We start from the raw sequence: 13,509 nt of genomic DNA, 5'->3' as shown, positions 1-13,509 counted from the left end.
GGAAATTAGAATAGTTGGGCCTTCAGCAGGGTGGGCTCATCCCCCTCCAACCCCTTTTCCCCTTGACACTACGGGGCTGGTGTTGACCCTTACTGGAATCCGAGCTTGTCTACGGCAACAGAGAAGTGCCGGGGGTTGTCATAGCAGCGGTAGAGGTTGCGGTCGTCCATGGGCACCAGGTCGACGTCGCTGAAGATGAAACAGTCGTAGGGGGCGTCCTTGAGGGCCTCCACGTAGCCGATGTTCATGAGCTTGGCTCGGTTGAAAATTCCCTCTCCAAACTGCAGCCACCGCACGCGAATGGTCCAGTTAGCCAGACATTAGGAGGTAGTAGGTTCTGCCAAAGCGAGTGTTTAGTGGATCACCCGAATGTAACGTGTGTGTGACCATGAGAAATGCATGTGAACTACGTGCCGACATTCATATTAACGACCATGAAATCATTTGCAATAACGTTTTACAGACATATTCTTAGGTTTTTTCCGTAAAGTCACGTAGGTAAAATATCAAAATTAATGAAAATAAAATAAAAACAAAAACAAAAATCACGACGTTTCGGAGGCAACACAAGTCTCCGTCATCAGGTGGGACCGTCACAGCCGAATTAGCTGCATCAAGTGAGGCAATGATTCAAGAAGTAATCCCTTATAAGCAAGTTGAAGGGGGGAGGAGAGGGGTGGGGAGCTCATCAGAATGTGGTAGCCAATGAATGGAACGTATCGGGAGGGAGGGGGGCGGGGCTCAAAGACAGCACGGAGCGCCAAGCACAACGCATCGGGAGGGGGAGGGGGGCCAAAACAATGGACGACGGCTTGGACGCGGTTGCCGCTGCACACGCCAACACAATGGACAGAGGGGGGAGGGGAGGTCTGATACACATGATAGACAAAAGAACGAAAATGCCCATGCCGACACCAATGCCGGCTGAACAATGAAGAGAGCACTGCCAAAAAACAACTGGGGATGTTAACACTCGGTAAAGTAAAGTAAAATAGTGCCTGTCAGATAAGATGGTCCAAAAAAGTGTAATTAAGTCTTTTTTGCGTGGTTGATAACATCTTTCCAATGATTACTAAGTTTTTACCCATCATCAGGGTTGAAATTATGTCTGTGTTTGTATATTTGTATGGCTTCGTGTACAAACCTTTGATGGTAGCCGGGAGGTTTGCAGAGAACCTTGGTCTCGGAAAAGACAATTTCATGAGAGCCCACCGAGTTGTAGCAATGATCGGCCACGGCAGAAGAATCAGTTCTGCCGTGTTTCAGATCTGACTTGTGCTCGCGGACACGATCAGAAACATGACGTTTCGTTTCTCCAATGTAGCAATCACCACAAATGCAACTCAATTTGTAGACTCCAGGATACTGTAAGTCAGGAACGACATCCTTCACAGATGGAATCAGCTCACGGATTTTATGCACTGTACTGGATCGGACTTGGATCTTATGTTTGTTTAGAATTTTGGAGATCTTTTAGGTCACGCCTGCTATGTATGGTAACGTGATGGTTTTGGTCGGAGTTTCAAGTGGCTGTTTCTGTGTGGTGACCGTACTATCCGCCAAGCTGTCTCTCCCACCACACAGTGGTGCTATCTTGGAAGTGATATGATCTCTAGAGAAATTGTTTACACGATTTCATAAACTCCTTTCATGACCAGTTCAAGAAAAGAAAATACTGCAAAAGGTTTGCAAGGGGAAATAGGGAGTTTCGAGACGACATTAATTATATAGGGGAGAGTGTGGCACATTATGAATGGACCACTCTTTAAAATATTTCTTCGTGCAGCAATGGAGTAAAGTGTGGTTTTGTGAAGGTCGTTGTGCTGTGCAGTACATTAATGCACGTGTGTACACCACCATGCGATACTGAGTCGGGCCTGTAGGTGGCAGGCAGGGTTATTCAATAACCTGACCTGTCCATCAGTCATGTGGTTAATGGCGACTCGTGAAAATTGCTGTGTGTGACATACGTGCTGTTGCATTTTACAGATTACCACAATAAATGTGTTTGCCCTCGATTTGGAGCACCTACCGACGTCCTTCATTATAAATGTGCAACAAACGGTATGTTGAACATCCACTGTGAAAGTGGACGGCCGCCCATTTATTTTGCGGCTAAAACGCCCGCATTATTTAACCAGGGGGCAGCCACGGATACGGGCGGTGTGTCATTCCTACCTGGTTGACGACGTAGATGCCATACTCGATGGTCTGCTGCTGGAGTGTCGGGTGCAGGTAGTAGAGCCAGTGCTTTAGGTGCTCATCCCGGTGCCGGAAGGGGATGATGATGGCCACCTTCTGTTTGGAGATGCAGTTTGCGGGACGGAACCGGCCACCTTCTTGCACCTTTGGGTTCATGGTCTTTGTCTTTTCCAAGGTCACGGGAATGTTGAATTCCACCAGACGGGGCCCCACTGCATAAATGCATGTGACAAGCAGTGCATTAACTACAAAAATTCCGCTGATACAAATGACCGCTTCCTGACTTTGAGAACCAGTATTCGATTATGAAAACTGTTATACAGTGGATTGGAAACACAGCAAAATATATATTTAAAAAATCTTGTTTCCTTTTTCAAATGTACACACCTTCAAAATCAATACATCAGCTGTATTATCATGAAAATGTAATATATATGTGTAGTGACATCGCGAATGTCACTGTGCAATGCCGGCCCTAGAGAGGCACGGTGTGCGAAGTATTGAAATCGCGGACACCACTTATATGTGAGTGCAGTACCAGCCCTAGAGGGGCTTGGTGAACGCTGACTGACAGCGCTGGATGGCACCACGCTCTGCGTGCAGTGCCGGCCCCTACCTTTGGGTTCACGGGAAGGGGGTTACTATAGGCCGTGGCACTCTGGTTGATCCCAGAGGACACGTGACCATTTGAGTCTACACAGAGGTGGTCACGTGTCAGGTCCGAGATCCTGCTCAAGGATTCTTCCAAGGTTGTCGTGGCCAAGGGCGGAGTCAGCCACGCCGCAGAGGATCCCCGAGAGGGACCGGCTGCTGTTGTTCATCCTGAAGAAATCTACATTCTACCTTCTACGTCCTACAGACTCTCCAACACGTGGACCTGGACCTGAGCTATGGTCCGGTCTGTTGTAGCTAGTTACGGTGTAATTCGTGTAGTTAGCCTGGTGGTCCACCACCATAGCTTGTTATCTGGTTAAGGGGCAGTTACCCCTTTGTGTTGGTATTAATGTGTTGCCTCCAAAGAGTATGTCTGCAACTCAGTTGAACTCACTACATACAGTGAAGGAAAAAATTATTTGATCCCCTGCTGATTTTGTTCGTTTGCCCACTGACAAATAAATGATCAGTCTATAATTTTAATGGTAGGTTTATTTGAACAGTGAGAGACAGAATAACAACAAAAAAATCCAGAAAAACGCATGTCAAAGATGTTTTTAAGTTGATTTGCATCTCAATGAGGGAAATAAATATTTGACCCCCTCTCAATCAGAAAGATTTCTGGCTTCCAGGTGTCTTTTATACAGGTGTAGGACTTGAAATGACACGCGCCATGCGTTTGGTTGCGATGCGAGCGTGCAGCGGACAGTGGGAGATAAATGAGGATATACAGTTGTTGTTGCGCCAATTAAGGGGTGAGGTCATTAAGAGACGCCACAGGTGTTAAGGGTAACTGAGGACGCAGGCCGGTGATTGGTCGAGAGGGTGAGTGGTTGATGACTGGCGTCGGGGTGGCGACGATAACAGGATCACGTGAGGCTGGGGGCCTGGGGGCGAGTAGTGAAGCGGGGGATGACATAATTAATTGGGGCTGATTGGTTCGGGGATAAAGGCAGTGAGCGTATGGAGATACGGGAGTCATTGTTAGTGTTGGAGTCAGAGTTGGAGTTAGCGTTTGAGTTGGTGCCTGGGACAAGAGTGTATAGTATAGGGTAGCAGTGGACAATAGTGTATAGTATAAGGTAGCAGTGGATAAGATTGTATAGTATAAGGTACCAGTGGACAAGGAGAATACAGTATACGGTAGCAGTGGATATAGAGAGTACGGACAGAGTAGCAAGGACGGAGCGGAGTAACGGACCTTGGTGGAGAGAGAGATGGAAAGTTGTGCATTGAAGAGCATGGAGGAACATTGAGTGATGCTGTCGGAGATGTAAACTATATGCGGAATAAAAGGAAAGAGAAAGACAAAGAAGTTGTCGCGTCAGTAAGAGTCCTACACAGGTAACGAGCTGAGATTAGGAGCACACTCTTAAAGGGAGTGCTCCTAATCTCAGCTTGTTACCTGTATAAAAAACACCTGTTCACAGAAGCAATCAATCAGATTCCAAACTCTCCACCATGGCCAAGACCAAAGAGCTCTCCAAGGATGTCAGGGACAAGATTGTAGACCTACACAAGGCTGGAATGGGCTGTAAGACCATCGCCAAGCAGCTTGGTGAGAAGGTGACAACAGTTGGTGCGATTATTCGCAAATGGAAGAAACACAAAAGAATTGTCAATCTCCCTCGGCCTGGGGCTCCATGCAAGATCTCACCTCGTGGAGTTGCAATGATCATGAGAACGGTGAGGAATCAGCCCAGAACTACACGGGAGGATCTTGTCAATGATATCAAGGCAGCTGGGACCATAGTCACCAATAAAACAGTTGGTAACACACTACGCCGTGAAAAACTGAAATCCTGCAGTGCCCGCAAGGTCCCCCTGCTCAAGAAAGCACATATACATGCCCGTCTGAAGTTTGCCAATGAACATCTGAATGATTCAGAGGACAACTGGGTGAAAGTGTTGTGGTCAGATGAGACCAAAATGGATCTCTTTGGCATCAACTCAACTCGCCGTGTTTGGAGGAGGAGGAATGCTGCCTATGACCCCAAGAACACCATCCCCACCGTCAAACATGGAGGTGGAAACATTATGCTTTGGGGGTGTTTTTCTGCTAAGGGGACAGGACAACTTCACTGCATCAAAGGGACGATGGACGGGGCCATGTACCGTCAAATCTTGGGTGAGAACCTCCTTCCCTCAGCCAGGGCATTGTTAAATGGGTCGTGGATGGGTATTCCAGCATGACAATGACCCAAAACACAAGGCCAAGGCAACAAAGGAGTGGCTCAAGAAGAAGCACATTAAGGTCCTGGAGTGGCCTAGCCAGTCTCCAGACCTTAATCCCATAGACAATCTGTGGAGGGAGCTGAAGGTTCGAGTTGCCAAACGTCAGCCTCGAAACCTTAATGACTTGGAGAAGATTTGCAAAGAGGAGTGGGACAAAATCCCTCCTAAGATGTGTGCAAACCTGGTGGCCAACTACAAGAAACGTTTGACCTCTGTGATTGCCAACAAGGGTTTTGCCACCAAGTACTAAGTCATGTTTTGCAGAGGGGTCAAATACTTATTTCCCTCATTAAAATGCAAATCAATTAATACAAATTTTGACATGCGTTTTTCTGGATTTTGTTGTTGTTATTCTGTCTCTCGCTGTTCAAATAAACCTACCATTATAATTATAGACTGATCATTTCTTTGTCAGTGGGCAAACGTACAAAATCAGCAGGGGATCAAATACTTTTTTCCCTCACTGTATGTGTTAATCAGGTCACACTCAGTTCATTCGTTATGAGACTGAAACCGCTTTTTCACTGTACAATCGAGCCACGCGCCGAGGCCATGCCAAGCCAGCTCTGTGCCACTCAGGAGGTGCTAGGATGCCGCTGATGTCACGTGCAATCAAGGTGGAATGGCCGATTCACACAATCGACTGGTAAAAAGTGATGGAAATCATTGACGCTGTCCCTTGTCCCTACTTGGCATGAAGTGACATGTACACGTCTGATAAGGCCAGTTTCACAGTTTGGGCCTGACTCAACTTGGAAAACGGCCAGCGGGAAAAGAAAACAAACTATTACGTGAGGGCCCCATGTTGGTGTAGTAGAGTTACCCACTCGATATTCACAAACTCGGAGAGCAAATCGTTAACAAGATTTTCCCGCTCAAACTAACGGTCAGGGTCTCACAAGCTGTGAGAGCTGACCGTAAACAAGGTTTTCCCGCGTGACCAAACGGTCAGGGTCAGATAGGGTGAATTGGGATCGAAAAGCATATTGGGAACGACCAATCACAGGGTTCCACAAGGTGGCCGGGGATTGGACAACCCGGCCACGAACAAGTATAAAGCCAGAGCGCGGAGAGCTCTCGGGGAGTTGGACTACACGAAGACCCAAGACGGCGGAAGAAGCCGAGGGTTCAGAGTAACCAGTGGTCGGGAGACATCTCCCTAGGTCCAGTCAGAGGACACTGAAAGAGCGGGATATTAAGTAGCCTGTAGGGTACGGGGGCTTGTACGTTCTGAGTGTAACAGGTGAGGGGACCGTATACCCCTCAGTGCATAGGGACTGTGTTAATAAGACGAATAAAAGTGTGTGCTACAAAAGACGTTGAAGAGTCCGTCTGTACAACACTACATTGGCGTCAGAAGATGGAAACAAGACGAACGAACCGCACGCGAAGTCCCGATGATGCAAGCTCTGACTCACCTGTGGGTGCTGCGGGCGGCGCTGAAGATGTTGGCGTGTTGCCAGCCGCCCCACCACCAGCTGTGCAGCCGATCGCCGCGAGCGACGGCACCCAGGCTGCTCAGGCCCGCCTCGCCCAGCTGCTGCATGCTGCAGCAGCCATCCTGGAGCAACTTACCCTGGGGGCTGCGGGCGGGGAGGAACGGCCGACAGCGAACGTCCCCGCCATCGCAAACCCGGAAGAGGTCGCTCTTACAGCGAAAGGGCTGAAATTTCATTGGGGAGACGCGGAACAGGCCGCATTTGACTCCTTACGGAATGCTCTTGTAGCAGCACCGCCCCTGGCTTACCCCGATTTCACAAAGCCGTTTATTCTGGACACCGATGCCAGTAACACCGGGATCGGCGGGGTGCTGTCCCAAATCGTTGATGGCGTTGAGAGGGTGGTTGCCTATGGAAGCAGGGTTTTCTCCCCTGCAGAGCAACGTTATTGCGTAACCCGACGCGAGCTGCTGGCCATTGTTTACTTTATACAACAATACAGGCCATACCTGTACGGTCAACGGTTTACCGTGCGCTCCGATCACTCTGCGTTACAATACGCTTTGCGCATTGACCAACCGTCTGGCCAGCTCTCCCGATGGCTTGAAGTCCTCCAGGACTACAATTTTATGGTGATTTACCGTAAGGGCACACAGCACAGTAATGCGGATGCGCTATCTCGCCTCCCGTCAGAACAATGCGCCTGTTTCACGGGTTCTGGCCGGTGCAAACCGCAAATAGTACGCCCGGTTCACCTCCTGAAACGGTTTCTGCTGCCCTTCCTTCCGATCCTGCGCCAGGTGCGGACCACGAAAATCCGTCAGCAAGTGACGACTTGCTGGGGATAACGTTGGACGAATGGGGTCAGCACCAAATGAACGATGCGTCATTGGTGCCTCTGCGTCGTCGCGCATGTGATTCGTCCTCACGTTCAAGTAAATCGAACTCTTTTGCCATGCACCGCGGTCTGCTCATGCATTGGGATGCTGATTCTTGCCAGTACAAAATTGTAGTGCCATCGGCTTTGCAGTGTTCGGCTGTGTGCGCGGCACACGAGCGATTGTCGCACCTGGGTGTGCATAAAACCATTGGGTTGCTAAGATTACAATTTTACTGGCCGGGCATGCTTCGCGACGTAACTGATATTTTAATGGGCTGCACCCAATGTGCGCAACGTAAACCTCCAGCGAAGCCGGCATGCCCACCGCTGCAGCCCATCACGGTATCCCGTGTGAACGAGCTGGTTGCTCTCGACATTTTGGGGCCTTTTCCTACAACGCCTCGTGGTAACAAGTACCTTCTGGTTGGGGTGGAGTATTTTACACGGTGGCCTATGGCCTGGGCCCTCCCCAACCAGTCGGCAGCAGCCGTGGTGGACGCCTTTGTTCAAGGCTATGTGCTGGACAAGGGCGCTCCAGAACGGTTGCTGACCGATCAGGGAAGAAATTTTTCAAGTACCCTGCTGAGTGAGGTATGCCGCCTGTTGGGCACTAAGAAGGTGCGCACTTCGCCCTATCACCCCCAAACAGATGGCATGGTGGAGCGGTTGCATAGAACCCTCACCTCTATGCTATGCCATCAGGTTGACGAATCCCACGTAGACTGGGACCTGCAGATCCCAGGGGTCCTCGCTGCTTACCGTATGGCGCCACATGCAGCGACAGGGTTCTCCCCATTTTTCCTAATGTATGGCAGGGAGGCCATTCCCTCCGCTGATGTGCGGCTTGGGATAGAGCAGCTTCCACAGTCATCGAAGCTCACTGACCATTTGTGGTTCAACCTGCAAAAGCTGTCTGAGGCTCGTGATGCGGCGATCGAAAATTCCGCTTGCCGCCAGCGGGCAAATTCGAGGTTGCAGGCCCCTCGCACGTCCGTGCATCAGTGGGCTCCAGGTGATATGGCGTGGCTTCATTGCCCCCAGGTGCCGGTGTCCACATTGGCTAAACTCCTAAAACCATGGCGAGGTCCGGTTGAGGTGGTCCAGGTAATGCGCCCACAGTGTGTTAAGATACGTTGGGGACGACGGCGCTGGTTCGTGCACCCCTCTCGTCTGAAGCCATTTGTTGCTCCGCGCGGCTCTGCGTCACACTCAAAACACGAGGGCCGAGCGTGTGATATGCCCGATGAGCTGGATGTCGCCCCGTTGGTACCTAATCCACAGCGCAGACGTCTCATTCCTCCCGCAGATGATGCGGGACTGAGGGAGCCGTGCGAGCCACGAGTCTCTGCACGAAGGCCCCGTGAGCCGCCCAACATGTTTGCCAGGATGCCTGACCCGTCTACAACAAGAGTATCTGCAAAGAGACCTTCTGACCCACCCAACATGTTTGCCAGGATGCCTGACCCGCCCAACATGTTTGCCAAAATGCCTGACCCGCCCAACATGTTTACCAGGATGCCTGACCCGCCCAACATGTTTGCCAGGCTGCCCAACCCGTCTGCTCCAAGGGTCCACGCAGAGAGGCCTCCTGCCCCTGCTGACATTTTTGCCAGGATGCCTGGTCAGCCTGCAGCCCGGAAAGGGGCACCCATCCCCTACGACGGGCCCGCGAAATACACACGACCCTGGACCAAGCCCTCCAGCCCTTATCAGGGCTAGGGTTCAGAGAAACCAGTGGTCGGGAGACATCTCCCTCGGTCCAGTCAGAGGACACTGAAAGAGCGAGATATTAAGTAGCCTGTAGGGTACGGGGGCTTGTACGTTCTGAGTGTAACGGGTGAGGGGACCGTATACCCCTCAGTGCATAGGGACTGTGTTAATAAGACGAATAAAAGTGTGTGCTACAAAAGACGTTGAAGAGTCCGTCTGTACAACACTACACTGGCATGGCTCTGAAGGGGGCATTCAATGTTAATTTAGTCGTCATTTTTATTTCATTTTAGTCACAATCTCAGTGTGTTCGACAACAAGTGGTGGAATTATTGTCAAGTTTTGGCCTGTGGAATTTCAAAGTCACCGTCTAAAGCAGACCAAAATATTTACTTTGTAAAGCAGTTGAAATGTTGAGTCTCAGTTACTAAATCCTAGTGTGAGGGTGTGAAATCTTTGCCTTCCACCTCCCACCAACGTTTATGGGTAGACATTCACTGTATAGACAGTTACTACGTTTGCTTTTCCTCAGCGCACTGCAGTCCTTAATAATGTTACTGAAATTATCTCAGTATGCGACATTGTTAACACTCGTTGATTCTTCAAGCTCGCTAATGCCATCTCATTGTAGTCGGCTACGATTCATGTGGCCTCTGGCGGGCAGCAGTCATAGTTGCTCATCGCGCTTGATCGTTTTTGCCCCCTCTTTGTCAACGTTGGCGGCCAGTGACACACATACATCTGACACAGAGAGACAAGCCCGTGTGCGAGAGTAACCAGGAGAGCACGTCAGATTGCTCTGACTGTTTACTTTACCAGGTAAGGCCTAGTCTGTGCACACCTACCCTTGAAAATGCTTTTAACTGACAAACTGTTGGGTTTACGTTTAAAAAAAGTACACAGATACAACACAATCTTGATTTGAAGTTTGCTGTCAGGCCATGTGGCCAGATGACAAACATGTCATCTTCGTATCTTTTCCACAAGGAAGGACATAGGTTGGATGTCAGGATGGCATCTGTTTAAAATTTCTCCATGAAAACATTCGCTACCACTGGCGACAAGGGGGAACCCATAGGGGTACCTGTGCCTGACACCATTGAAATATTTGGGAACTTGGTCCAACAGGGACTGAATCCGGATGCACCAAGTTTGGTAAGGCACTACATTCTACAAACAAAATGAAGGTACCTCGATTGGTTCCCCCTTGTCGCCAGTGGTAGCGAATGTTTTCATGGAGAAATCTGAAACAGATGCCAACCTGACATCCACCCTACGTCCTTCCTTGTGGAAAATATATGTAGATGGCACGTTTGTCATCTGGTCACATGGCCAGACAGCACTGGACCCATTTTTCAATAACATTAATTCCATACACCCATCCATCAAATTCACCATGAAAGTAGAAAACGATGACAAGCTACCATTCCTGGATGTTTTGATCGAGAAGAGACCTAATGGCTCGTTGGTACATTCTGTCTACAGGAAACACACCCACACGGATTCCTATCTAAAGCCTGATTCCCACCACCATCCAGCCCAGAATAACTCCCTCATCAAAACACTACACCATAGGGCACGTTGCATCTCCGATCAGTAACACCTAGCCAGTGAGCTGGACCACGTACATCAAGCCCTCAAGATGAATGGATATTCAAACTGCACAATCTGCAAATCTGTACCCCCAACCATCGGGAAAGAGCCATCTGAGGACCCAATCAAAACCATCACCTTGCCATACATAGCAGGTGTTACCAAAAATATTTACAAAATCTTGAACAAACACAAGATCCAGGTTCGATTCAAGACAGTACACAAAATCCGTGATTTGATCCCTTCTGTGAAGGATGTGATTCCTGATATGCAATACCCTGATGTCTACAAACTAAGTTGTGTCTGCTGTAGCAGTTACATTAGGGAAACACAACATGTCTCGGACCGTGTTCGCGAACACAAGGCAGATTTGAAACACGGCAGAACCAATACCTCTGCCGTGGCTGATCACTGTTTTAACGCGGTTGGTTCACACGATATTGTTTTTTCAGAAACCAAGGTACTCTGAAAACCTTTGGGCTACCATCAAATATTTGTCCATGAAGCCATCCAGATTTAAAAACACAGACATAAATTCAACCGAGAAAATGGGTACAAACTGAGCAATCATTGGAAGGATGTTATTAACCAGGTAAGTCATAACTTGCTGTGATGTTTCCATACTTCCTGCCGTTGTTTAGTAGTTATTTCCGACTCTCTGAATTCTCACTGAAACGGCCACCTATACGATGGTTCTCTGGCGTTGATACGCTGGCCGCGCTATGCCCGGTCATCTGACACATACTCTTAGGTTTTTTCGGTAAAGTCACGTAGGTAAATAATAATAATAAAATAATAGAATTAATAATAGAAATAACATAATAAATCACGACGTTTCGGAGGCAACACACATCTCTGTCATTAGGTGGGACCGTCACAGCTAAATTTACTGTATCAAGTGAGGCAAAATTCCAAGAGACAAGCTCTTAAATACAAGTTAAGGGGGAGAGGGGGGGAGGGGTTCTCTGAATGTGGTAGCCAGTGAAACGCTGGGGATGTCAACACTCTGTAAAATAGAATAGTACCTGTCAAATAAGATGGTACAAATATGCGTAGTTAAATCTTTTTTACATGGTTAATAACATCTTTCCAATGATTACATAGTTTGTACCCATCATCACGGTTGAAGTTATATCTGTGTTTGTATATCTGGATGGCTTCGTGTACAAACCTTTGATGGTAGCCAGAAGGTTTGCAGAGCACCTTAGTCTCGGAAAAGACAATATCATGAGAGCCCACAGCATTGCACCAATGTTCGGCAATGGCGGAAGACTCAATTGTGCCGTGTTTCAGATCTGACTTGTGCTCGCAGACACGATCGGAGACATGACGTTTCGTTTCCCCAATGTAACAATCACCACAACTGCAACTCAGTTTATAGACTCCAGGGTCTTGCAAGTCAGGAATGACATCCTTTACAGATGGGATTAGATCACGGATTTTATGTACTGTACTGAAACGGACTTGGATCTTATGTTTGTTTAGAATTTTGTTGATCTTTTTTGTCACGCCTGCTTCATATGGCAACGTGATAGTTTTGATCGGAGTTTCAAGTGGTTGTTTCTGTATGGTGGGAGAAACAGCTTGGCGGATCGTGCGGTCAGAGTATCCGTTCATCTTGAGGGCCCGATGTACACTTCTCCACTCTTCAATCTTGGGTCTTCGCTTGTCATGTTCGGCATTGTGGGTCAGGCAGTATGAGAACTGATCGATCCAGTTATGTAGTGACCTCGTGGTGGTCTAGTACCCCGTTGCAATCTAGTTACCCCATTGTAGTCTAGTTACCCCGTTGGGGTCCAGTTAACCCATTGTGGTTTATGTAAGTGCCCTGTTGGGGTCGAGAAATAAACGTGTTGCCTCCCAGTGAAGTGTGTGCCTCCAGTAAAACCACTACAATAGAATCAGTAGATACTACTATAGTCAGTCGATAATACTATACAGTCAATAGTTCCTACTATATTCAGTGGATACTACTATATCATCAGCAGATACTACTCTAGAGTTTAGTAACTACTAACTCTATAGTCGTTTCTGTTATAGTCGGTAGATGCTAATGTAGAGTGAGTAGATACTACTATAGTCAGCAGATTATACTATTGTCAAAAGATACGACTATAGAGTTAATATATACTACTATACAAAGTTTGAGTCCAGAGTCCTTACAACTGGTGTCAGAAGTAGCAATAATTAAATGTTAAGATACGGCAGAAGAAAGAACCCACCGGGTGCAACTTCGGACGAAGGAGAAGAAGTTGAAGAAGCCCCCCCCCTCCCTCAAAGCAGCCCTGGAACAGGGATCCATGGTCAACGAAACCCTTGAACGATCGGGAATGGCAGGAGAAGACGTAACCGGACCCCAGCAACTGCAGACGCAAGCCACGGAGGGGTGGCAGGAGGTTGCAGGATGGCTCGACCTGCTCCTCACAGCCATTGCGCAGCTCTCACTGCAGCTGGCCGCTACGGTGGCAAGCCGGGGGGCCATAGAGAGCGCGGGACGAGACGTGACTGAAGAGCCCACGCGATCGCCAGCCACTGCTTGCTGCGGCAGAGCAATTGCGATCACCGACCACAAATGCCGCCGCGACCGCGGCATATGCGATGCAGGAAGCGGCCACCATTTCTGCCGCGACGCAGGTACCAGCGGCCATTTTACATGCGACCGACGCGACGCAGCAACCGGCCGCCATTACTACCGCAGCTGATGCGATGCGGCAACCGGCCGCAATGGCAACAGCGTCCGGGGGAGCGACCGAGTCGGCTCCAAGGATACAAGAAAGAGCATCAGATCGGCCGTGA

At 48.8% G+C, this 13,509-nt stretch overlaps 1 protein-coding gene across 1 annotated transcript in view; it reads right to left on the bottom strand.

The window, feature by feature from the left end:
* Nucleotides 1-13,509, bottom strand: part of LOC144726683 (beta-1,4-galactosyltransferase 2-like) — a 36,559-nt gene that overhangs the window by 15,596 nt on the left and 7,454 nt on the right. Inside the window, exons 2-3 of the mRNA XM_078605474.1 lie at nucleotides 2,179-2,414; nucleotides 94-281 (exon numbers count right to left, since the gene is read on the bottom strand). Of these exons, the coding sequence (XP_078461600.1) occupies nucleotides 94-281; nucleotides 2,179-2,414 (424 nt within the window). The remainder of the gene's footprint in view (nucleotides 1-93; nucleotides 282-2,178; nucleotides 2,415-13,509) is intronic.

Source organism: Lampetra planeri, chromosome 24 (assembly GCF_965212315.1).
Source record: "Lampetra planeri chromosome 24, kcLamPlan1.2.h2, whole genome shotgun sequence".
Classification (NCBI taxonomy): Eukaryota; Metazoa; Chordata; class Hyperoartia; order Petromyzontiformes; family Petromyzontidae; genus Lampetra; species Lampetra planeri.
Note: the sequence above shows the minus strand (reverse complement) of the source record. Positions and strands in the feature narration are given on the sequence as shown.